At 40.8% G+C, this 27065-nt stretch overlaps 1 protein-coding gene across 1 annotated transcript; it reads right to left on the minus strand.

Moving 5' to 3' along the window:
- Positions 1-465: 465 nt before the first annotated feature.
- Positions 466-27027, minus strand: LOC123669419 (plasmanylethanolamine desaturase). Its single transcript, XM_045603025.1, has 5 exons — positions 27015-27027; positions 24732-25093; positions 24176-24381; positions 16102-16320; positions 466-1105 (listed from the first exon to the last, which is right to left on the minus strand). The coding sequence occupies exons 2-5, from the start codon at positions 24988-24990 to the stop codon at positions 845-847; spliced, it is 945 nt and encodes a 314-aa protein (XP_045458981.1). The 5' UTR covers positions 24991-25093; positions 27015-27027; the 3' UTR covers positions 466-844.
- Between the last annotated feature and the right edge of the window lie 38 nt (positions 27028-27065).

Genomic DNA, 27065 nt, shown 5'->3' on the forward strand with positions numbered 1-27065 from the left:
GAAATGTGGTACACAAACTTTTTTTCAAAATGAAATTTCTATATTCAATATATATATACCACCTCCTTTTTTAAGTCGGTTAAAAAAACAGACTATAGTGACAATACAATTATTATTTATAATTTATGTCAAAAATGCATGCTAAGCTGCACGAACGATTTGGTAAACAAAATAATTAAATTATTATATAGGTATAGTAATTACCTAATTCTTTTTCTATAGTTACGTAACATTCGTTTTCTACGCCAATTTGGCGTAATATCACAGTCTTATATTTAATATTATTTGGTAGTTAATATATGTTACGTTCATATAATAATATTTTATAGATTATTGTATTTGCATTAAACCAGTCTTCCCACTTTTAATCTCAACGAGAAGCAAGGCCACAATCAACTTAGTTTAAAAGTTAATATTATGAAAATCTTAACAAATTTATGAAGGTCTCCATGCAAATTATATCAATTATCAATATTTGTTATATATTTTGAGTTTTCAGTCGCCTTACATGTACAATGCTAAAGGTAAAGGAAACTCCAGGCGGAATATTTTATTAACTCGTTAAATTGATAATGATTAAATAAGAAAATGTTTATTCAATCCACTAAAATCTAAATAAGATTCTTATAAAAATGCAAAAAACTTCAAAGTTATTAATTGCTTATTTCATTTTCAAATATATGTTAAGATTTTTTTCTTTTTATATCAATACTTATCCCTAAGCAATACAACTCATTATAGCGAGAAAATCTTAGCAATCTATTATTATTGCTACAAATATATCAACAGTTGCGTTTATACTAGCTGCAGCGGTATAAAAATTGGTATATGGACAGTGTTAATTCTAGGAACGCTTCTGAGCCCATTTCAAATCATCAGCGCGAGGCTTGCAGCCTGTTAAAGCTTCTATGATAGTTTCAAGTGTGGACCAAAAGTGTAATTTTTCTAAAGGCCAGTTTAACCAGCCAGTAGTAATACAAAAGTAAGTCTCGTGCGGCGCCACGTGGTGTATGCGGTGGTGTCGACGCGGCAACACTATGTGCCACTCCTGGAGTAGAACTACCCACGCTGGTAGGCCGAAGTATGTGTGTGACCATTTATGAATCTGCAAGAATACGTTCGTTTAAGAGTAAGAAACTGTAATATATGTGTCGGATGAGGTAGATTTCTCTCGCTCATCGTCTCTGAGTACTCGGCCTTCTGTGGGCTTCAGTAGTCAATGTTGGCACAAGTAAACACAATTTATGATATCACCAATTTATTATGTCACAGGACTCACTTAGCAGAAACGTAGTTATTATAGTAGAAAGGTACGCAGCGCGGAACGCGGGATAGTTATTAGTTAACGGGGTGGAGACAAACTACTTAGCATTCGATGGATACACCGTGTGGGAGCAGAGTGCATCGTGTGGCAGAGGGAGAAACTCAGAGCAGTTCCTAAGACTTGCAACCTAGGTGTAGGTTTAAGAGATCCCCTTTGAGATGTACATCAACGCTCACCTTCACTGCTGCTGAGTTGTCCACCCTGCCTAGCCAAATAATAGATCGTTATGTAAGAGTTAATTCGTTTGCACAAATTAATGATTGAAGAGTCTAGAATAAGCTACTAGCATAATACAACAAGTGCGTCGTGCCAAGCCAGAGCCAACACTGCCTTAACGCGGTTGCACCGTTCGTTTTATACACGTCAGAATAACTCCAGTAATATAATGAGTGAGGGTAGGTGAAAGTCGAAGGATGTGCTAGGTGGCGTGATATTATAAATTCCTTACTAATTGCGCACGACAGCACTAGTGCCGACATATGGAAAAATTTGTGTTTGCATCTTTTTTTTATAATAATGGGGTCAAACGAGCAGAGTTATCTGATGTTAAATAGCTACCTTCGCCCATGGACATCTGCAATATAAGAGGAGTTACGGGTGCATTGCCGGCCTTTAGGCAAAAGATGACATGATTACACTCGACGCTTGAACACCGCCAGATTATTGCGATTAGGGAAAATCTAAGGAGGAAGGTCATTCCACAGTTTGCATGTTCGTGGAAAGAATGCGAATGCACATTGGTTGCAAACCGTGCATCCAAGTGGTGTGGTTGAAACTTAGTCCTTCGGCGAAGGGTGCGATGGTAAAAACGTGACGGTGGCACCATATCAAATAGTTCTTCAGAACACTCACCGTTGTACAGATGGTAAAAAACACACAGAGAGCCAACATCTCTCCTTATACTTAGAGGTTCTAAGCCATCCGTGAGTTTAGGATGCCCGGCCGAACTGCCCGGCGTTAGATGGATTCAAATTGGTGGAGTTGGTATTGAGGGGCACCTGCCCCTAGGTGCGAACAACACTACACATGGGGGGATGAGGGCAGACCTGAGCCTTATAAAGCAGTAGCCGATGTCCCGATGTGAAGTACCGGCCCGTCCTGTTCAGAACCCCGAGCTTTTTTTGCAGCCATTTGGCTTTGCTTTCCAAATGACCCCGGAATAAGACCTCATTCGTAATGCCTACCCCAAGGATCCCAATACTTTTGGACATGTGTAATGATGTGTTCTGAAAACTAGGCGCTACAGAAAAGGGGGTCTTCTTAGCGGTAAATGCGCAAACTAATGTCTTCGAGGGGTTAAATTGGACGAGTTTGCGTATACCCTATTCGGAGACTTACTCCAAGGAAGTCTTGTTTTCGGACACAAGTTGTAATCTCCTCTCTTCTACTTCTACCCGAAGAATATTAGCCCGGAAGGGGTAGAATGCATCACATGTACTGTCATCTGCATAGTAATGAATATTGCTGGTTTGCAACATATCGTTAATATGCAGAATAAACAGTGTAGCACTGAGCCTTAAGGAACAGGCATGATTTTCGAGGATACTCCGTCTGTAAACTAGTTATCCAATTGCATAATCCCTCGGGGAGACCGTAAGCTGGTAACTTTGCTAGTAATATGAAAGTTCACTCTCACACACACACACACACACACACGCACACGCACACGCACATGCACACGCACACGCACACGCACACGCACACGCACACGCACACGCACACGCACACGCACACGCACACACACACACACACACACACACACACACACACACACACACACACACACACACACCCGGGGCTGAGGTGATACTGCTACCGGGCGCGTCTCCATCAGCGGATAGGAGAATGCTCGCCGCTCACATGAGCGGAGGGTAGGAGTGAAATAAAATAGCTCCCGCGGACAAAACACCCCAAGTTAAGACGTTAAGATACCGTGTCGAGGACTGCATGGCGTCAGGGACGTGACGTCGCAAACGGTTCCCCTGGGGCACCGGGTCCAACCCCAGGCGTATTTAGTGGCCTTACTCCAGCAACCGGGGCTCTGCTGTGAGTGGACGGAAATTTCCCTAGGTACTCGTGGGAACAAAATGATAAGTCTTAATATTAATAAAAACCAATTTTATCAAAGAAGTAACTGTGGCCAGGAGGCCCAACAAGCAAATGCAGAAGCAAGTGCGGACATGAAAAGGACGCAAGCGTGGGACCATCTTGAGAAGCTAATTGGAGAGCTCAGAGAGTTTGTCTAACCTAAAATAAACGTCCATAAGGAGATAAAAACCAAGGTGGCCAGTATTGGCAGTGCCTTCAAAAGACTAAAAATGTTGGAAGATACCCGACTTGAAGACCAGTCTCAAACTAAATTGACGCCAATAGACTCACGTATATCGCCAACACCTCGTGTGCGGAACATCACCGAGACAACCACAACGATAGACAACGAATTCGAAACTGATGTTGAGTCGATCACTGGAGAAAAACGTGATATTCGCAAAGCTAAACGGAAAGAGCGAACATCACCAGAATCGGGGAGCAAGAACGCGAAGAAAATGAAGGGAACAGGACCTACCCTACTCGCTGAAAATAAAACAAAAACACCCGACACGAAGATATCAGAGTGGCAAACAGTCAAATCCAAAAAAGAGAAGAAGCCATCTCAAAGAAAGAAGCCAAAACAATCAGTGGAGAGGCCCAATGCACTGATTGTTCGGCCAAAAGAAAAAGAGAAATATGCGGATATACTCAGTCGGATCAAGAAAGATGTTCCCGATGAGCAAGTCCGCTCAACGGTAGATAAAATCCGCAGAACAGCGACTGGTGATCTGTTGGTCATCCTTACCAAAGAGAGCACAGACAAAGGTCACGGGCTGCAAAAAACCATTGCTAAGCTCCTTGGGAACGAAGCTGAAGTTATAAGTAAGGGACCGCAAAAGGAAATCGAAATACGAGACCTTGACGACACGACGACTAAACAAGATGTCCTCGAAGCCCTACAGAAAGCGGCTGGAGAAGATGACGAACTGACTCTGGATGTCATCAGATCACTGCGCAAGGCCTATGGCGGTACACAGACGGCATCAGTGACACTTGCAGCGTCAATAGCGAGGAAGGTCTTGGGGGAGCACAGCAAAATCAGAATTGGCTGGGTCAACTGCCGAATAAGAATTGTGGAGAGACCAACCAAGTGTTTTAGGTGCTGGCACTATGGACATCTTGCCGCTAAGTGTAAGAGCGACGTGGACAGATCCAATCACTGCACCGGTTGCGGAGAAGAGGGACACAAAATTGTCACCTGTAAAAAAGATGCCCGATGTACCTTGTGTCTCGAAAAGGGCAACACAAAAAATTGTGCCCACATTGCTGGTAGCAGCAGATGCCCAGTCTTTCAAGAGGCACTCCAGAAGGTGAGAAAAAAGAAACAATTATGAAGGTACTGCAACTAAACCTCAATCATTGTGAGGCTGCACACGATTTGCTCATGCAGACGGTGCGAGAACTAAATCCAGACCTTGTTCTGATTTCGGAGCCGTATAGACACCTCGTAACTCAACCATGGGAAACAGACATTACCACTAAAGCTGTGATTTGGGCCTGTGGTGGATACGCCTTTCAGAGTCCTGCTAATGGCAGTGAGGCTGGTTTTGTCGTCGCGAAGCTTGAGGGAATCTACTTCTACAGCTGCTATGCCCCGCCCAGCCTTTCACTCGACGAGTTCAAGAACTTTGTGCAACGGCTGACCGAAAATGCGAACCAATATTCCCCGATTGCAATCGCAGGGGACTTTAACTCTTGGGCAGTCGATTGGGGTAGTAAGGAGACAAACGCACGAGGAAAGGTACTACTGGAGGCAATGTCCAGCCTGGACGTAGTGTTACTAAACAACGGAGATAAACCTACGTTTGTCCGAGGAGAAGCGAATTCCATCGTTGACCTAACCTTCGTCTCCAGCAGTTTGGTTAAGGGAAACTGCTCTTGGGAGGTGATGGATACCTACACGGCCAGTAATCACTACGCACTATTGTGGGAAGTATCATCCGAGCAAAGCGCTGGAAGAGTACACAGGAAAACTAGGACAATTGGTTGGAAAATAAGTGCCTTCGACCTTGAAGTCTTCATGGTGGCTCTTAATAGAGAACCAATCAGTGATGGAAATGCTGAAAATATGGCAAAATATCTGATGAAGAGAATTACAGAAGCCTGCGACGCCTCCATGCCTAGGAAACGTGCTATAACCAGGCCTTCCTCGATGCATTGGTGGAACGAGGACATCGATAATCTCCGTAAAAAGTGTCTTAAGGCGAGAAGAGCAGCACAACGCTGTAGAAAAAGACCAAACTATGAGGAACTGGTGGCAGTATATAAAAAAACGCGCCAAAGATTGAACAAAGCCATCAAAGACAGCAAAAGACGATGTTGGAACGAGCTGATACTTGAGGTAGAAGACGACCCATGGGGCAGGCCGTATAAGGTGGTCATGACTCGTCTGAAGAGCCAGCCAATGCCATCGCCCACCTGTCCCAAACTCCTAGGCAAGATCGTTGCCACGCTGTTTCCCCACCAAATGCAACTACATCGTCAGATAGAGCAATATGAAACAGAAGAATTTCCACCCATTACAGAAAATGAGCTGTTCGAAGCGTGGTCTAGAGTAGGGAATACGAAAGCTCCGGGTCTAGATGGAATTCCAAATATTGCACTAAAAGCTGCCATCAAAGCAGTGCCTGGAATATTTCTTAACGTCTATAACAATTGCCTCACAGAAGGTACATTCCCAACTATGTGGAAACAACAGAGGCTAGTTCTCCTCCCCAAAGGAAAGAAACCTCCAGAAGAACCAACATCCTATCGTCCGCTCTGCATGTTGGATACTGCTGGCAAAATACTCGAACGCATAATACACAGGAGGATCGAAGCAGCAGTCGAACCGCTACTTGCCAGCAACCAATACGGCTTTCGGAAAGGACGCTCTACCTTGGACGCAATTAGCGTCGTCGTCAATACGGCTAAGGACGCAATCGCTGGAACCAGATGGAAGGGAGGTACCAAGAAGTACTGCCTGGTAGCAACGTTAGACGTAAAAAATGCCTTCAATTCCGTCAAGTGGGATTGCATTATGAAAGCTCTTTACGAAATGAAGGTACCAGGATACTTGCGAAGGATGGTTGCAAGCTATTTTTCTGGCAGGATCCTAAAATATGATACAAAGACTGGTCCGAAAACATACAAAGTCACTGGAGGAGTGCCCCAGGGCTCAGTATTAGGCCCACTTTTGTGGAATATCATGTATGACGGGTTATTAAAACTACAACTTCCAAAAGAAGCCAAACTCGTGGCATATGCAGATGATGTGGCCGTAGTGGTCGTTGCAAAGCATCTCGAAGAAATTACCTTCGCTTTTGACGCTACCATCGAAAAAATTAGCCACTGGATGAACACAGTTGGACTGCAGTTAGCGGAGCACAAGACTGAGGCAGTACTCATCACTAGCAGGAAGCGGCTAGAAACCATCACACTGCAAGTCGGAGCTCATGAAATCACATCCCAGCCGTCTCTTCGGTATTTGGGCGTTATGATTGATGCCCGACTCAACTTCAAGCAGCAGGCGCAGCACGTGGGTGCCAGAGCGTCAGTGGTCAGAGCGACATTATCAAGGCTAATGCCCAACATAGGAGGCCCGAAGCAGAGAAGGAGGGCGTTACTGACGTCTGTAGTAACATCTGTACTCACCTATGGAATCCCCATCTGGGCCGATGCGCTTAAAATACAGGAAGCACGAAGAAAAATTGCACCAGTATATCGGCTGAGCGCTTTAAGAATTGCCAGTGCTTTTCGCACAGTGTCTGACGATGCTGTCAACGTTATTGCTGGGATGCTGCCAATTGAAGTACTAGCCGAAGAACGGAAAGCCCTATTTTATTTTATTTATATACTTTATTGCACTCAAAAAATTGATATAAAACATACAATAATAGAAAGGTTTATGGCAAAGGTGGACTTATCTCTGAAAGAGATTTCTTCCAGTCAACCCATGGTCATGAGTAAGTGTTTCATATAGCGAGGCAAACAGTGCAAGAAGTATTCATTCAGAAGAAAATAAAAAATAAATAATAAATATTAAAAAAAAAAAACACCAAAGAAAAAATAAATAAAATAAAAGAATAAAATTTATATATATATACAAAAATGTAACATACTACACAAAAAATGTAACATACTACCTATACCACCGTAAAGTAACGACCGCACTGAGCCCTGGAGAACTTGGCAAGGAGGAACGACTTAATAGCATACGACGATGGCAATTGAAGTGGGATACCAGTACAAAAGGCAGATGGACCTACCGTCTTATTCCAAAGGTTGATGTCTGGTTAAACCGTAATCATGGTGAGGTCAATTACTACCTGACACAAATGATCTCAGGACATGGGTGCTATCGGGAATACCTCTATAAATATAAGCGGGATATGTCTCCGATATGCCCATCCTGCCCAGGAGTCAGTGAAGATGCGGAGCACGTGTTCTTTGCATGCCCTCGTTTCGACCTGTTACGTAGTACCTGGTCAAAGGTCCTTACGAAGAAAATTCAGCCAGTCTCTGATAGAAGCTATGCTATCGTCGGAGGCAGCATGGCAGGCGACAAGCGCTTTTGCGACGGAAGTTCTTCAGGAGCTCCGTCGGTTGGAAAGAACGCGGTCGGAAAACAAAACCCGTGACATCAGCATGACGGAAGAGCAGTAGCTGGAGCCTCCCTCCACGAAGTAATGCCTAGCGGCGGTTCCGTGGGGGAAGAGGAAGTTGACGCCAGAGGTTTCTTCCATACCTCTGGGGAAGGGAAAAAAAAAAAAAAACACACACACACACACACACACACGCACACGCACACGCACGCGCACACGCACACGGACGCGCACGCGCACGCGCACGCGCACGCGCACGCGCACGCGCACACGCACACACACACACACACACACACACACACACACACACGCCTCCAGAATTCAAAGCCACCAGTTGGATGGTTATGCCGCCATCGGGGACGTAGGGCGGGGTGTGCGTACGCTTAAGAGTGCGGCGGTAAGCTATTGGTCGCCTCGGTCACGTCTGTCATACGCGTCCTCGTCGCCCTTAGCTCGCCGACGTACGGGTTTGGGAGCGAACCTATTTCTTAGGGCGTCTGTGGTGTTTTGAAGTGGGTCGCACACCCTAGAAATACTGTGGTCGAAACGGGCGCCGCAAACTACCATCTACCCCGGACTGCTGTAACTAATTATGACAGGCTATCTGCCGGGTATAGTAGGTGACCCGGTAGATCTCTATCGCAAATGCCTACCTGCGTGTCCTGCGCAGTTGATCGCGCTACGCAAGGATGAAGGAGTCCTGGGGGGTTGAGTCGAACGTGGTCGGGGTTTGTAACCACGGGAGACAACACGCGGTGTGCTTTCTCTCCTTTTTGGTCCGGATTTCAGTCTAAACAGTAGCCCCGTAGCTAGCCACTGCGGGGAAATGGACATGCGTAACTGCACGGATGAGCTGGGTGCTTTACGCCGGCGAGATGGGGGAGGGTCCTCTGGGAGGACATAGGGACCGGCCATGCTGACGGAGCAAGGGTGTTTGGAACGACTGGGGGCTGTGGGATCGCGGTCACCTGCCAGTTGCATCTGTAGCTCCTGATGTCGCGTTTGGAACCCAACCTGCCAAATCTATATCTACTGCGTAGCCCCGGTGTCGATACGGCATTCCCAATGCTGCGGGCTCCATGGAGGGTAGGGAGCGGGAGCGGATGAAAATGTTTTATTTGTACCATGGACGTACACAGATCCAAAAACCCCCAGGGACCTGAAGGGAAACCGGATGGTACCTTACTGGTAACCGCGAAAGCGGGTCCGTCTACTAAACAGCCCTCACGGGTTCAGCCACCACAGCAGGAGAGCGGTATCACGAAAGTGGGACCGCCTTCCTCCAAAAGCGGAGGCAAGGCAGCGAAGTCGACCTTGACCTCAGCAAAAAAAACACACACACACAAACACACACACACAAACACACACACACAAACACACACACACAAACACACACACAAACACACACAAACACACACAAACACACACACACACACACACAAACACACACATGAGGGTGGTGCTGCTAATGTGGCGCCACCACACACAAAACGCAAGTCCGTGGGTGGCCGGGGGGAAACCGGGAAACCGGGGGAACCGAGGCCGTCCAAGTCGACGGCGTATTTGACAGGCTCAGTGCCACCTCAGGAAGGCACTAAGCCAAAGGGTGCTATCCTCGACGTCGCCACCGGGGCAACCTGGAACCCGGACGGCAGAAGAGGTGGCTGCCCTCCAACGTTATGACGAGGCGTGGACTCTTGTTGACCGACGACAGGCCAAAGGTAAACCCGGCAAGTCGCCGGGAGGCGCTAGTGGCCTCCCAACCAGGGGGTAAACAGGTGTAAGCCCAAGCGTAAAAGCAAGAGACAGCGCCATTGTCAAAAAAAAGCGTGCATTGAAGGTGGAAGCCGCTAAGCGCGCTGCGACAGCCCAAGCCAACAAACCCAAATCCAAGGGGTCCGTCATGTTCGCGAAAGGGGCAGCAGGTGGCCAGGGTAACCAGGAAACTGGTCGAGCCCAACGCGGCAAGACGTAGGCGAAGAGTAAGGCGGGGGGTGGAAGTACGTCCCAGGCACCGGCCAAAAGGGCTCGCCCCGACGACTCGCAGTCACCAAGGGGTGATCCAAAAAGCCGAAGCTAGTGGACGGAACCCATGACCCTTATGCAGAGGCAGTGCAGTCGGACCTACTGGTTGCGATGACGCGCGACTGGAGAGACTTTGACTGCACAGGCCGCTGAAGAAGTACAGGTCCTTCTACAGGAGCGTCTTTTCAAGGAATCCATAGATGCGACCAATGACGAGCCGGTGAACCCTGTTTTTCAGGGTAAACCGATATACGTCAACGGAGCTCTGAAACTGTGGTGTGAGAACCATGATGCCGTGGGAAACCTTACACGAATAGTTTCAGAGCTCATCTTGTCCACGGGTACCAGAATGATGGTCAAACGTCAGCGCGACCTCGTCAAGCTGGTCCGCTGCGGCGTCCTACTGCCAGGTAAACAGCCGGATATCTGGATAGTGGGACGTGCGCTGCGGTTCCAGAACAAGTGGGCAAGGGTGGATAACTGGACCCTCCACAAGGTCGACAGACAGGACGGTAACACGTTCTTGGTCTTCAGCGCGCCTGCGGATGTGGTGCAGACCCTGATCGAGCGTGAGCGCTGATTCTGATATTTGCTGGGGTCGGTGTACGTGAAGTTCCAGGGTCCGAAAGGTAAATTTACCGAACCCTGCCAACGAAGCAAGACGACTAAATGGGGGAGGCCAATGACTAAGGACAGGCGAAGGGAGAAGGGTCAGGAGTAATCCCGGCTATGCCCGAGCCACCCCTTATGAGGCAGTCAAGCCCCAAATCCCAGACCGAAGAAGCAGTGGTCGAAGAGGAACTGCTTCGGGAGTCGGAGGAGGAGGCTTGTGTAGCGGGCCTGGACAACCTGGCCATAGGGGGGACAGAGACGGATGGGTGGATAGTAACAAGTACAATAGGTACTAGACACCGTTCGCCCCACTCACACCTATCTATGTAATCTTATAAATACAAATAATGTTCCCGATTTAACAAATTTTTGGGAAATTCCCTTCCAAATATCCCCTTTCCGCGGAAGAACGTGCTTGTGAAGAGAGTTGTCTCAAAAATACATTTCGTAATTACGACGGACGATTTGTAGTTACAATGCCTCTTAAATCAAGTCCCGAGAATTTAGGTGACTCATATAAAATGGGTAAACGTCGATTTTTATCGCTCGAAAAACGTTTTGAGAAGGATGCTAATTTCAAAAATATGCATGTTGATTTCATGTCAGAATATTTGAGTCTAGGTTACATGACAGAAGACAATGATTTTTTATCTAGTGGAAATTATTTCTTGCCCCATCATAGTGTCACACGCGAAACTAGTACAACAACTAAATTGCGCACAGTATTTGACGCGTCGGCAAAAACTACCTCTGGTGTTTCGCTTAACTAAATACAGATGGTGGGACCCGTCGTTCAAGATGACCTATTTTCAATTTTAGTGCGTTTTCGACAACACCGATTTGTAGTCACCGGTGACATTGAAAAAATGTACTAGGCTAGAATTGAATCCTCCTCAACGTTCATTACAGCGAATCATTTTTCGTAAAAATCCTTCCGAACCACTAAAGACACAAATTAAATACGGTTACTTACGGAACTGCATCCGTGCCGTATTTAGCTACAAAATGCTTGGTTAGTTTAGCTGACAACGAATGTAGTAACCATGCAAAAAATTCTATTCAACGCGACTTTTATGTTGACGATAACCTCAGTGGTATACCATTGAAGGGACAGTCGAATTACGCAAAGAAGTAATGACAATTTTATCTACAGCTAAATTCAATTTAAGAAATTAAAATCAAATAGTGCCAAAATTTTAAAGGAAATAAACAATAATCAAAATCAAATAAATAATGACAACACTTCTAATAATATATTAAATCTTAGTGATCGAAAAGATTCATTAAAAACGTTAGGTTTATATTGGTTATACTCTACCCTACCCTCTAAGAATGTCACTAAACGCATTATTTTGTCCATCATTAGTCAAATATTTGACCCACTAAATTTAGTTAGTCCATTTTTGTTGGAAGCCAAGGTCACTTTACAAAAATTGTGGTTAAATAAGTGTGACTGGGACGAAGAGGTGTCATTCGAAATCTCAAGCCAGTGGAATACATTTTGTAATACATTACCGCATTTAAATAAATTAAATATACCACGATGGATTTCATGTTCTTATCACATAAATAAAATTCATATATTTACAGATGCCTCTGAAAGGGCTGACGGTGCCTGAGTCTACTTACGATCAGTCAATGATTTAGGAATGGTCACTGTTAATCTTTTAACGTCTAAAATCACGACGCCTCGATTACGTATGCGGCATTGTTAGAATCAAGACTGTGCACAAAAGTTAAAGAATCACTGACAATATCTATAAAAATGTGCAGATTTTGGTGTGATTCAACAATTGTGTTGGCTTGGTTGTCGATGCCTGCGCATCGTCTTAAGCCTTTAGTACATAACCGTGTCAATGAAATACAGGAGAGTACTTCTGGCTTTGAGTGGGGTTACGTGCCGTCTGGGGAAAACCCAGCCGATCTTATAACCCGAGGCGTGAAGGCTGATAAGATCAGCGCATGCAAATTGTGATGGTCAGGCCCATCTTTCTTATTCCAAGATAAATCTATTTGGCCCAAAACGCTCAATGGTAATGCTAAACAACATTTACCAGAAGTCCTTTCTAATTTCATGAATATACAAAATAGTAATTATAATCAAAATTTAATATCTAAATATTCTAAATTTAATTATTTACAAAGAGTTTTCGCTTACATATTTAGATTTATATACAATTTAAAAAATATAAAATAAAAAACTAGGTTCACTCACCCAACATAAACTACAAAGTTCATTAATTTATATAACACGAGCAGCCCAACTACAAATGTTCTCGGAGGAACATCGTATACTTAAAGCTAAAGATTCATTACCACGTAAGAATAAACTAATTTCATTTACTCCATTTTTAGATTCCGATGGGCTCATTTGTGTTGGCGGCAGGCTTGACAATTCTTGACAATATGACTACAATGTTAAACGTCCCATATTAATTTGTTCTAAACATCATTTCACTAAAACTCTATTCGAAATGATGCAAAAGAAGCTTTTACATGCTGGCCCTCAACTTCTTCTAGCAAGTGTTCGCCAAACTCATTGACCCCTAGGAGGTCGTAACGACGATCGAAACGTGGGTTCTGAACACACATTCGTGAACAGACGTAGTAGAACAATCATCGACCTAACTCTAGCCTCAGAAGCGGCCTCCGGAACCATCTCCAACTAGCATGTATCCAACGAGGCATCATGCTCAGATCACAGATGGATACGCTTCGATGTGCAAATAAATACAGTCCCAGCAACCCCTAAGCTTAATCCACGCAAAACCAATCGCGTGCAATACGCCGAGAGACTGGAGCAGCTATTCAGGGAGCAGACATGTTCAGACAGACTTGTGGGAACAGGACAGATAGAAGAGCAGGTAGATATGCTAACTAACAATATTATAGATTCCTACCAAACTGCATGTCTCTTATCAACCCCACCGGAGAACACAAGTAAACTGGTGAGGGCCTGAACTGGCAAGACTCGGGAAAAAGGTAATGCGACTCCTAAACAGATCAATGAATACATGCGCCGATCTGGACTGGGATAAGTACAAGGAAGCCAAGTCCAGATACAAGAAGCGATTAAGGTACAGAAGCACCGACTCGTGGCGCAAATTCTGCAGCAGCATAGAGACCTGCGTACAGGCCAATAGGGTAAGAAATGTCCTAGCAAACCAATCTAGCCAGATAGGAGGCTCCCTGAAAAAGCCAGACAACACCGTCACGAGCACGCCGGAAGAAGCAGAGTGTACCATGGTACAGACACCTTTCCCAGGCTGCCATATCATGCAGTCGATTGATTGGCTCGAGGAGGATAAAGTCCCAATAGAGGAGTAATGGGATTATGCACTCAAGTTATTAAGTCCATCAAAAGTTATATGGGCTATCAACAGCTTTAACTCCTTCAAATCCGCAGGGTTGGACGGAGTCTTCCCAGCATTCTTAAAGTTGGGAAGCAATCGACTGATCCAAAGGCTTACCACTGTTTTGGTAGCCTGTCTAGCTCATAGGGACGTGCCAAAGCAGTGGAGGGAGGTAAAGGTGATTTTCATCCCCAAACCAGGAAAAAGTGACTACTCCGAACCCAAATCTCACAGACCTATCAGTCTCACATCGTTTTTATTGAAGACCCTTGAAAGGTTGTGCGAACGGGATCTGAGAGAAAACTCCCTAGCTACAGTACGCTTACACTCACATCAACACGCGTATAGCCAAAGTAAATCAACAGAGTCAGCTCTACACGCAGTGGTCAGCAAAATAGAGAGGTCGGCCCTGGTTAAGACGGAGTGCACCCGGTAATGGTTGACTGGATAGGTAACATGCTCAGTAAAAGAGTCATCAAATTTAGATCATCTGAGACACAACATGCACTGGTAGCTAGAGGATGTCCACAAGGAGGGGTGCTTTCCCCACTACTGTGGAATATAGTGGTAAACGACCTCATAACCAGTCTGAACCAGAACAACTACTTTACGATCGGGTACGCTGATGACATCGCCATTTTAATTTAGCGGCAGAGTCAGCAGTACCGTGTGCAATGTCACGCAGCAGGCGCTACGAATTGTGGAGAGATGGTGCATAGACAACGAACTTACTGTCAATCCTAGAAAGACAGAACAGGTAATGTTCACTAACAAACGACTACTGGGGAACTACAACCCCCCTAGACTGTTTGGTACGGAGCTACAGTTCAGCTCGGAGATAAAGTATCTAGGAATCATTCTGGATAGCAAACTGAACTGGAGCAACCATCTCAACAGCAAGATCGACAAGGCTACAATAGCCTTCTGGCAGTGCCGCAGAATGATAGGTAAAAGATGGGGTTCATCCCCAAAAATCACTCTGTGGCTGTACCAGTCCGTCATCAGGCTAATTATCAGCTATGGTGCAGTAGTTTGGTGGCCGAGAACCAAACTAATCACCGGTGAAGCAAAGTTACAACGACTTCAAAGGCTGGCTTGCATGGCGGCTACGGGCTGCAGGAGGAGGAAAGTCGTCGGCAACGAGAAGGGTCTGCTAGGCTTCCTTAAGGAGCTGGGCTGGCAGGAATAGTGTCCACAGTCAGTCACACAAAATAAGTGCACGGAGACGTCGAGTTGCGGAAAATGGCCCGTTCATCATCATCATTATCATCATCCCGCTTTCGTCGGCTTTTTAAGTTCCAAGGTGTTAGTGAAACTATTTATCGTATTTATTAATATAATGAAGGTATTTTTTTTTAGTAGATATTAAAACCTTCCGTGGGCCTTAAGTAACATACAAAAAAAAAATTGCCGAATTGGTTGAGGCATTCTCGAGTTATGCGCTTAGCAACATCCATTTTTATTTATATAGATGACATAACTTTATATATTTTTAATACCTTGTTTTTTAAATATCAAGTTATATCATCAATAACACAGGTCCAAAAAAGTGCTCTGTAACTTTGACCAAACCCATCTGGGGTTATGTATTTCGATGCGCTGGATCCAAATTTGGGTTCCTACGCCCCCTTATTTTAAATAAATTCCAAAATATCAACGAAAAGTCGCTAAAAATCGCAAAAAAGGCATTTGTGCAAAAGATTTTTTTCGAAATAGCACAAGTATGTTTCTTATGTATTTCAAAGCGCTGAACCGAAATCCGAAGATGATTTTCTCGTCAGCCCTCTAAGTTTTAGGGTAAATTGCAAATAAACCTCTAAACATCGCGAAAAATCATCCATCAATGCAATTTTTTTTTGCGATTTTTGGCCGTCTTTGGCGGCTTAATTTACTGATAAATAGGGGATGTAAAGCCAAACGGACCCCGAATTCGGATTCAGCGCATCAAGATACATAACCCGAGATGGGCCTAGTCAAAGGTACAGTGCACTTTGTGGGCCAGTGTAAAAACCATTCGACAATATTTCGTGTTTAATTAACTATAATATTCATAAAAAAAACAAAAAATAAAAAAAAATATGGATACACGAAAACTTGAAAAGAAAATACGTACCTGATTTGTCATTGCCACAAAAATACAGCACAAATACCAATATGCGATCCAATGGAATTGATCATCGATATGGTACTTATCATAAGTAAGCAGCTGCCACACGATTCTTCCCAATACAGGTATGGTGATAGCAAAATTGTCACCATTTGTCTCTATAAAATCATGGCGTGTTATTGATGTTGGATCGATGTGATGTTCACGAAATGGCCGCAAAAAGTTCTGTCAAAGAGAAAATGTGCTTAAATTTAAATACGAATGGTGTTAAAATTAAATATAATAAATCTTGTAATCATTCCTGAGGTAGCAATTAAATAAGTTTACACAGATTTTATAAGTTTTAACACAAAAACATAAACATTGGACCATAATAAAAATGTTCTCGAATAAGTTTAAATATACAAATAACAAATTGATTACCTAAAAGTCAAGAAAATGAATTATATTGTGAGGTCGAATGAGACTAAATTTACACCTATAATATACACCTAATATTACACCTATATTAATTATACCTTTAAAAAATTTCTTTATTTTTCATTGTTATCAGAATATCAAGTTTTTAAACGTCCTTAACTCAATTCTTGTTTTTAAGCGACTTCAAAAAAGGAGGAGGTTACTCAATTCGACCGTATATATGTATATATTTATGTATGTTCGGGGATAACTTTGTCGTTTATGAACCGATTTTGATAATTCTTTTTTTGTTGGAAAGGAGATATCCCAGGTGTGGTACCATGATAAGGAAACCAGGCAGGCTTACTCTTGAAACTCAGTCCTATTTGAAATTTAGAAGTGCGATCGAGAACTTGTCAATCGGTACTCTTGAACACTACACTAGCGACCGATTTGACTCAATTACAGGGGAATTTTATGTAACTAATAGAAATTGGGATTTCTCGATCTTATACATTTTTTGCACTCTTGACAATATTTTGACGATGACTATCAACTTTGAAATCGTGTTTGGGATCGAATTTACTCATTTCAATAAAGTTAACTTTTTAGTGTTCGATTGCGTATCTTAAAGTGTTTTATTAAGATAATGGCGCGACTGGCACTTATTTTTAACATATTAACTATGTATATTTTATATTATCAGCAATATCACAATCACAGTATTTAATAAAATAGAACTAAATACTTAACGATTAGCTTTTTATCCTCTTTTAACCTAAGGTAGCAATTTTTAAATATAAATCACAGTTTATATCTCTAATATTTAAATATAAATTACAGTATTCAGGTCTCTAATATCTTTTGTTTTAACTGTATTAATAAACTTTTGTATTGACTAATTTAAGCTTAACACTGGTAAAATTGTAGAAATTATTACAGAAGTAAATAAAGAAAGAAGATAAGTTAATTATAAATATAAATTAAGAAAATACGTAATTGAGATAATTTGAAATTTAGAAGTCTCAAAAGCGCCAGTCGTGAGCTTTTTTTTACAACAACACACATTATGCCAGAATGTATAATATATCTTGCGTTTTTATGCTTAAAAAAATCAGTTTTAGGTTTAATTTAACGAATTACAATATTACAGATAATAATTAATTATTGGAGACACATTATAATTTAAAAAACATAAAATTTCATGAGTTAAATTTTATTTTATTATTTTTTATTATAATGGCTACACCGGAAACCGATCATCAATTCGATTCCAATTTCAATTCACATGGAGCATAGCAATTCAATTAAAAGCTCGATTTGGTCAAGAGTACCAAAATATTACAGATTGGAACTGGAACTGTATTGAATTCGTGTTTTTGTGAGATTGGGATTGAAGTCAAGAGTAAGCTTACTCATTATGGGATCTCAGAGAAATCGAGGCAAAGAGGGAAACCCTTGAAAATCCACATAACTTTTTACTGGCTGTACCGATTTTGATGATTTTTAATTTAATTGAAAGCCGGTGTTTATCATGTGGTCATATTAAAATTTCATCGAGATTTGATTACAACTTTTGGAGTAATCTTTGATAATGCGTATTTACTTGACTATTTTTTCGTCTACTTACGTTGTATAATTTGTCGATGTAATTGAAGTCGGTTTTTTTCGTTTGCCAGCAAACACAATTATCTAATAAAACCTCCACACACGAATCCAATTTTATAATAAATTGAATAATAACAAAATTCCCACACTAAATAAATCACACGTTTTATCATATTAAGAAAACCTGTATCAGAAGGCCTTTAGTAATTTCTATAATTATTATAATAAAAAAAAATATATATATATTTGTATTTATAGACATGCAGCATGCTCTTAGTGTGAATGTGATGATAAAATGATAAAACACTTATACAAACTTTTCTTTCGCCACTCCTTCCTCGCAAGGTTTTTTTTTTTTTTTAAGAACTTTATAATACATATTTATTTGTTCTTAAAACCTCAAAAATGTATATAATTGATGATTCCTTATATTGATCTTTTACTATTCGACCGATATGTGGTACGTTAACGTATAATATCAAAACGAATTTACTTTTATATTCATAAATTACTGCAGAAGTGCAATTTATTAATAGAAGAACGACGGTGATTTCACATTGGTCGTAGATTTATATTCTAAGTAATAAAAAATAAAGTTCTGTGTTGTTTTCTAAAGTTTCTATCTTATAGTGCAGAAGCCAGTGACAGATTTTGATAACCAAGTACCTTCCAATTTAAAATTCGTGAAATTCATTAGGAATTTATATTATGAATATTTACGACCGTCAGCTAAGACTCCGGGCAGCCCAAGTTAAATTTGTTCAAACTGTTTATATTTATTTAAAAATTAAGGAAAGTGGAGCTGTTCCAAACTGTACTTGAGCAATCATAAATGCAACTTGAGCAGTTTTTTAACAATTAAAAAGCAATTAAAATTATTGTATGAATCAAAAGATATAGATGTTTGAAAATATTGATAAATGATTTTTTCAACGACTTTATTGATTTTTAATTAAATAATTTAAGGTGAGCAATTTAAAAGGACAACGCAGTTGAGCTATTGAAAATCTATCGATTAGTTTTTTTTTATTACATATATCTATCATTATTTTGCAGGCTGCGGTGGGGCAGGTACTCCCTCTATTTTAAAATTTGTCGGATTATAGTAGGAGATAAGGAAAAACAAAGTCAGCTTATCATAAAATGGTGGATTATATGTCAGCTGGCTGCTAGAACATAAAAAAAAAATTTTTTTCAACGATTTCTTCTCTACTAAAATTTTACCGTTGATATTTTATATGCTACTATGAATGAAAATTAATATCAGCTTGCTATATCTGTATCTTGAGTGGACAGTTTGACAACCGGTACTTTGAAAGGTGTGACGCAGTAGCATCTTTCACCCACTGAATCTTATCAGCTGACGACTTTTTCCTTGATAAAGAGATATCTAATTTTATTCATTATTTACTAGAGCATGTTAACAATTCACAAGTAAATCGCGTTTCTTAACTTATTAGGAAGTTTGCTTTATTTGAATGTTTTGATAACAAATATGAAGTTTAATAATGGAGGAAATGTTGGTATAAGTAGATTAATTAATGATTAATTTATTATAGCATAATTTTTCAATTAATAAACTTTTATTTCAATAAAGTGAGTCAAAATAATAATGACATTTAATCATTTTCATTATCATTAACCTGATTCTGTAACTGTTGACATTTAACTTGATGTAGGTATTACTTCATGTAGAGTACGTGCAGCAGCATCTAAACTCCACTTATTCACACATTTATTATTACACTCATTTTGGATTCTTATCCCTTTGAAAGTTTTACAAGAATTTGACCTTTAAAGATGATTTTGAAATTTTTTTTCTGTCTCACTATTAAACAATCTTTCTTTTAAATGATATGGTTTAAAACTGTAAGTTGAAACGTCTTGCTAATTACTTTTCAAGTGTTCAATAAACATATTATTTAAAAAATTTAAGAAGAAAGTGCTAATATTTTCTTTGAGATAATCGAAAAAAATTAGCATAATATCTAGCATTCATCACAGAAAACATAATCATAAAAAACGTTTTAAGAGAATATGGCCTTTAAAAGAGATTATGCTAATTTTTTTTCGGAAATTTCTATTAAATTTGAATAATTTTGTTGAATTGAAAATTATTTAGGCTATAAAGGTATTTTTTGAAAAAGTCGAAAAAAAATGGAAAACTAAAAAAGAAAAGGATGGAAAACTTTTGGCCAGATCGAAAGTAGTCGGGTTCAAAGTGGTTGATTTGGTATGGAATATCCCATATACAATATATATGTATACAAAAATTGCTCATCTAAAGGTATTAAATAAATATCTACACAATACACACACGTTCATCTGTTCCTAAAGTAAGCAACTTAATACTTGTGTTATAGGTAACAGCCGACTGGTATAGGTACATTTTTTTCGATAATTTTTTTTTTTTATAAGAATGGGGGCAAACGAGCAGACGAAGCCATCTGATGTTAAACGGCTACCATCGCCCATGGACATCTGCAACACAAGAGGAGTTGCAGGTGCGTTGCCGGCCTTTAGGAAAAAGATGCCTCGACGCTTGAAAAGCCCCAAATTATAGCGCTCGGGGAAAATATCAGGAGGAAGGTCATTCCACAGTTTGCATTTTCGCGGAAAGAATGCGCGTGAAGCTCGTACATTGGTCGCAAACCATGCATCCAAATGGTGTGGATGGAACTTAGTCCTTCGGCGAAGGGTGCGATGGTAAAAACGTGACGGCGGCACCATATCAAATAGTTCTTCAGAACACTCACCGTTGTACAGACGGTAAAAAACACACAGGGAGCCAACATCTCTCCTTATACTTAGAGGTTCTAAGCCATCCGTGAGTTTAGGATGCCCGGCCGAACTGCCCGGCGTTAGATGGATTCAAATTGGTGGAGTTGGTATTGAGGGGCACCTGCCCCTAGGTGCGAACAACACTACACATGGGGGGATGAGGGCAGACCTGAGCCTTATAAAGCAGTAGCCGATGTCCCGATGTGAAGTACCGGCCCGTCCTGTTCAGAACTCCGAGCTTTTTCAGCCAGTTTGGCTTTGCTTTCCAAATGACCCCGGAATTAGACCTTATTCGTAATGCCTATCCCAAGGATCCCAATACTTTTGGACATGTGTAATGATGTCTTCTGAAAACTAGACGCTACAGAAAAGGGAGTCTTCTTAGCGGTAAATGCGCAAACTTGTGTCTTCGAGAGGTTAAATTGGACGAGGTTGCTTCTACCCCATTCGGAGACTTGCTCCAAAGAAGTCTCGATTTCGGACACAAGTTGTAATCTCCACTCTTCCACTTCCGCCCGAGGCATATTAGCTCGGCCAGTGTAGAATGTATCACACGTACTGTCATCTGCATAGCAACGGGTATTGCTGGTTTGCAACATATCGTTAATATACAGAGTAAACAGCGTGGGTGGGAGCACTGAGCCTTGAGGAACTCCAGCGTTTATAGGCATGGTTTTCGAGCATACTCCGTCAACAGCGACCATGATGCTACGCCCATTAAGAAAACTGGTTATCCAATCGCATAATCCCTCGGGGAGACCGTATGATGGTAGCTTCGCTAAAAGAGCTTTATGCCCTACTGCCATAGCTTCCCCCTTGCTCTCAATGGCGGTTGCCCAGCGGTGTGTTAGGTATACTAGAAGGTCACCAGCGCTGCGACCACGACGAAATCTGTATTGTCGGTCGCTTATTAGCTGGCAATTTTCCAGGTAACCAAGGAGCTGCTCCCATATATATATATATATGGGAATCGAACCCCCACAACCCCCGGAGCAGAAAGGTCAGGGTCACTAGAAACTGCAACCAATGGGCTAGTCATAAAATGAATTTGTTTTTAGAATTACAAACTGCTTCATTTTCACTAGACATATGTAACAATTGGACTTCCTAGGGTTTTACCTCACTCACTTACTCATATTTTATGCTGATCTCAATGTCTGATTAGTTCACATAAACTGAGTCATTCAAAAATTTATATCATTGAATTACATCTATGTAATAGACACGACAAATAACAATCCAAATCAATTCTTGATGTAATGTAATGATTAATATAATTTCGTGTATCTACATACCGCCTTGACCGCTTTAATTCCAAGGTCCGCAAAATCACTGTAGTCCAATGCTACAATCCTACCAACGCCGCAACGGACGAGGAGAGTGATGACTTCTATAACGCTTTAAATTCGACCGTAAAGACTATTCGCAAACAGGGCATCGTAATCGTGATGGGAGACCTAAACGCAAAAGTTGGGGTTAGCAACACTGGCTGCGAGCAACATCTGGGAAAGAAGGAAGTACCTCAACCAGAACTCAAGAAGATCACAGCTAACTAACCCTGCTCTCAAGTAGTGTTGTTTCTGTGGTAAGGTGGTCAAAGCTCCTGGCGAGGATTGGGGGCAAGGTCGACAAGGCGCTTGCGATGCTTCTGGTGTTGCAAGCCTCTATAGACTGTGGTAACCGCTTACCATCATGTGGGCTGTAAGCTTGTTTTCCAACCGTCTTATATATTTTTTTATCATATCAGTATTCTACTCTATCACAAAAATACTCCATTGAGTACATCATCTTCACCATCACCTTCTTGCCCTTATCCCACTTATGTAGGGTCGTCGCATGTTTTCTTCTTCCATTTCTCTTTATTCTTCGTCACTTCAGCGCTTACTCCTTTCTTTCTCATATCCTCACTTACACAATCCGCCCATCGCTTTTTTGGTCTGCCGATCACACTTTTCGACCTTTGACATTAATCCCTAATATTCTTTTACCAATATAGCGTTCATCCCTCCTCATTACATGCTTATACCACGCTAACCTATTGCTCCTCATTTTGTCTGTCACGGGTGCTACTTTCAAACTTCCCTTTATATACTCATTTCTAATCTGATCTTCCTTGGCACTTCACACATCCATCTCAGCATTCTCATCTCGGCTGCGTGCACTCTTCTTTCATCTGTCACTTTTGTTGCCCAACATTCTGATCCATACATTACGACAGGTTTTATGATCATTTTATAGATTTTCATCTTAAGCTTAAGTATTCTAAAAAGCAATGATATGTGTCTACATCAATTATTATTTTAACCTTATTACCTAATGAATAGAAGACTACAACACAGGAATGCCTTACCTAGCACGGAGCTATACGTAAATGTATAATTGAATATATAGTAAAACAAAAATAATTTCTCTACATTGATAAATGACACAAATATACATAACCAAGTTTCATTTATATATTAGTAAAAAAAATTATGTAAAATATCACTTTTTGCAGCAATGTCATAGACTACATAGTAATTTTACAAGTCTACTGACAATGAACTAGCAGAAGAATAGCAGATAAGTTGGATGCATTTGCTGAATTATGCTCAATTACAAACACTTTGCAAAAATGACTTTGATATCTGTACATATCATTACAGGGCAATTTATTGAGATTGACTTAAAGTTGACAATGCCAGGAGCATTGGAAACTAATCATTGGGTAGGAACCAGAACATCATTTTGGAAATACTAATTACAGTTGAACACATGACATATGCATAGATACATTTTTTAAGTTCATTATACAAAGACACTTTGGTTAAAATTAAATATAATTTTAAATTAAACATTTAATTCTGAATTGATAAAAAGTGCATAATTAATCAATTTCCTTTTTCTTATCATAAAGATTAAGTAGTTATTTTTCTGGGTCCAAATTGTTTGCCATACTTGTATTTGTATATAAAATAACATTCATACATATATAAATGTGAGAAAACATGCTACTATTTAGTGCTGTATGGTAGCAATATTTGCCTTTAAATCAGGAAAATTTTATTATCATAATTATGACATTCAACTTACGAGTTTTGGTAGAAGTAAATTTCATATAGTGGGCAGGGCAAGAAAATCTAGATCCTTACATATCTGCTGCGATGAAAACATTTATAATAGGTGTTTAAACAAAGCATTTCTATATGTAAGCAAAAGCTCTAACATAAATAGAATAATACAGTACATTGTAGTTATATGTTGCAATCATGTAATAGCCTCTGAGTGATTATTTTCATTTTTATGATTATACCTTGCCTATTATCGGTAGATCTACTGCTCCCCATGTATCAGCTGCCCAATGGACTACACCCGAGGCAAAGTCTGCTGTGAGTACACCAGCTATTGCTGCCAGTAACAATGAAGCATCAGCACGTAAATATTTAGCCATGAGAAGGCCTGCACTTATGCATAGTGTGCAGCAGACTACAACACATACCCATTCTTGCAACCGTTTTCCTACAAATATTAATATACATATATTTTGTTTTATAAAAATAAAATACTACCAAGTTTAAAATCAGCTTCATTGAGCTCATCATATTCAGCTGATAAAAAAAAATTGTAATCATACCACTAAGCTTAAAAATATTATTACAGTTAAAAGATAATTATTATACTGAGCTACATTTAAACTTTCTGCCAATATGGAAATACTATATAAAATACTACAAAGTACAAAAATACACTGTTTAATAAGGCATGATTGCCAAGGACGTAATTATTAAAAATGTAACGTAACGTTCTTATCTAATAAATAATGCAAAAAATTGATTGATTCCTTTTGAATTGTATGAGAAATTGATCACCTGGACTATATAATTCAGCCAGCTCTTGTGCACCTCGATGTCGAGGTCCCCACCGGGGCTGGTTACATACTTCACTCCTCGGCTGGACGTTGGCATTCGGATCATCTTCGGACATTGAGTGTTCCAGTATCTCGCGCTCAGTTTTAACTGGTGCCAATAACGTTGTGGCCATAGTACTTGCGTACTCAAAACGTTCACAGCCGAGGCCACTTAGGCCATTTCTTTTCGCACACGGAGGTATTTGTAAAGGCAGAGTCATATTTAGAATTCTAATACCTTATAATAATCTTTAAAACTAGATAGACGTTTTGCTTATCTTCTATATACATGATCATGAACACCGTATGTGATTGTTAATCACTCTTTTGATACTTATTGACACTTAGTTTGACATATCAACTGACACAGATAAAGATGGATAAAGTAGGTAGGTATTTAAAGTTAATATCAACATGATGTCAACTAACGTCAGCGTCATCAGCGTGAACAGACTTAGTAGATTTCTACTTTTTTGGTAGATTTCAAGGTACCGGTAACAGTATCTAGTAAGTAAAAAATATTTGGTAGAATTCACGCTTTTCAACTATTCTGGTACTTTTTTTTCCTTCATAGCCAAACCTATCGAAAAAATGCGAGGTATTCCCCTTTTCATCGAATCAATTGTGACTATCTCTTTCTAATATTAATTATTCGAGAGGGAAAGCTGTTTGTGGAATACTACATGTATTGAAAAAAAATTGATTGCTTAGGTATATCTTTAATTTTTATTCTTTTCGTTACCATTCGTGCCGTGAGCCAGTGATGTAAAAGTTATCGATTTATCAGTGCAACTCGGGGTTTTGAAGAATAAAAACCCATAAAATGATTTTAGGGTATATTCTCCCGATAAATAAATTATACGAGTTTTGAGGTTTCTAACACTGTTTGTACCTAAATTTTACTTTACATAAATGGTACTTTAGTCTTGGGCTTAATCGGACGTTGTCAGGTACCCTATTCGTACAATTCGAAAAATGTACTAGTACACCTTATTATATATTACCATCTTATTATCGATCCTTCCTATACTATCAAAAGTTATAGAATCATTGGTACACCAACAACTATACTCCAATTTAACTAGTAATAATCTGCTGTGCCCCTATCAGTCTGGCTTCCGTTCCTCACACAGCACAGTTGGAGCGCTGCTGAATGTCGCGGAGGATATTCGTGGTGCAATGGATAACACCAAGCTCACTGCAATGGTCCTTCTTGACTTTAGCAGTGCTTTCAACTCTGTTGACCCAGATATACTAATTGGAACTCTCAGAGCGGTCAACATTTCTCCTACTGTTTTAGACTGGTTTCATTCTTACCTTTTCGGACGCCAGCAGTGCGTGAAAACCAACGATACATCATCGGATTGGATAGATCTCACTGCTGGTGTACCCCAAGGCGGCGTACTTTCCCCTCTACTTTTCTCAATCTTCATTAATAATATATCCAAAGTAATTTCTTCTCCCTATCATCTGTATGCGGATGATTTACAGTTATATCGACACTTTGAGCTGACTGAGTTGCATGAAGCTATTGGTGCTCTAAATTCGGACCTGGTTGAAATTCAGTCGTGGGCTAATACTTTCGGCCTTATCATCAATCCTCTCAAATCTCAATGTATAATTTTTGGCAGTAGCAGACTGACATGCAAAATTGACTGGAATTCAATACCTAAGGTTCAGCTATCTAGTGTTACAATCCCTTATTCTAATAAAGTGAAAAATTTGGGTCTAATAATGGATTGTAACATGACCTGGGTGGCTCATATCAATGAAGTCAGCAAACGTATGCATCACGCTTTCCACTCTCTCAAACGCCTTCAATACTTTCTCCCTTTTTCAACCAAAGTTATGCTTGCGCAATCGCTTCTTCTCCCTATACTTGACTACGCTGATGTGTGCTACTTAGATGCGACTGCGGAGCAACTGAACAAACTAGAGCGTCTTCAAAATCTTGCTATTCGCTTTATTTTTGGCTTACGTAAGTATGACCACATATCTAACTTTCGTGCTCAACTTAAATGGCTCCCAATCCGCCTTCGCCGTGATATGCACATCATGACGTTCCTCTACAGAATACTCCACGATCCTAATTCTCCTGCATACCTGCGTTCTCGTTTCCAAATTCTCCCTTCTCCCACACGTTCTAGGCGGTCTTGCATCACTACAATGCTCGACATACCGAAAAGCAACACAAAATTCCGTTTGCATTCTTTTTCGGTATATGGTGCATCGCTCTGGAACAAACTTCCTAAATATATCCAGCTTAGTCCTTCTATCTATACCTTCAAAAATAAGC

Source organism: Melitaea cinxia, chromosome 3, assembly GCF_905220565.1.
Source record: "Melitaea cinxia chromosome 3, ilMelCinx1.1, whole genome shotgun sequence".
Taxonomy (NCBI): domain Eukaryota; kingdom Metazoa; phylum Arthropoda; class Insecta; order Lepidoptera; family Nymphalidae; genus Melitaea; species Melitaea cinxia.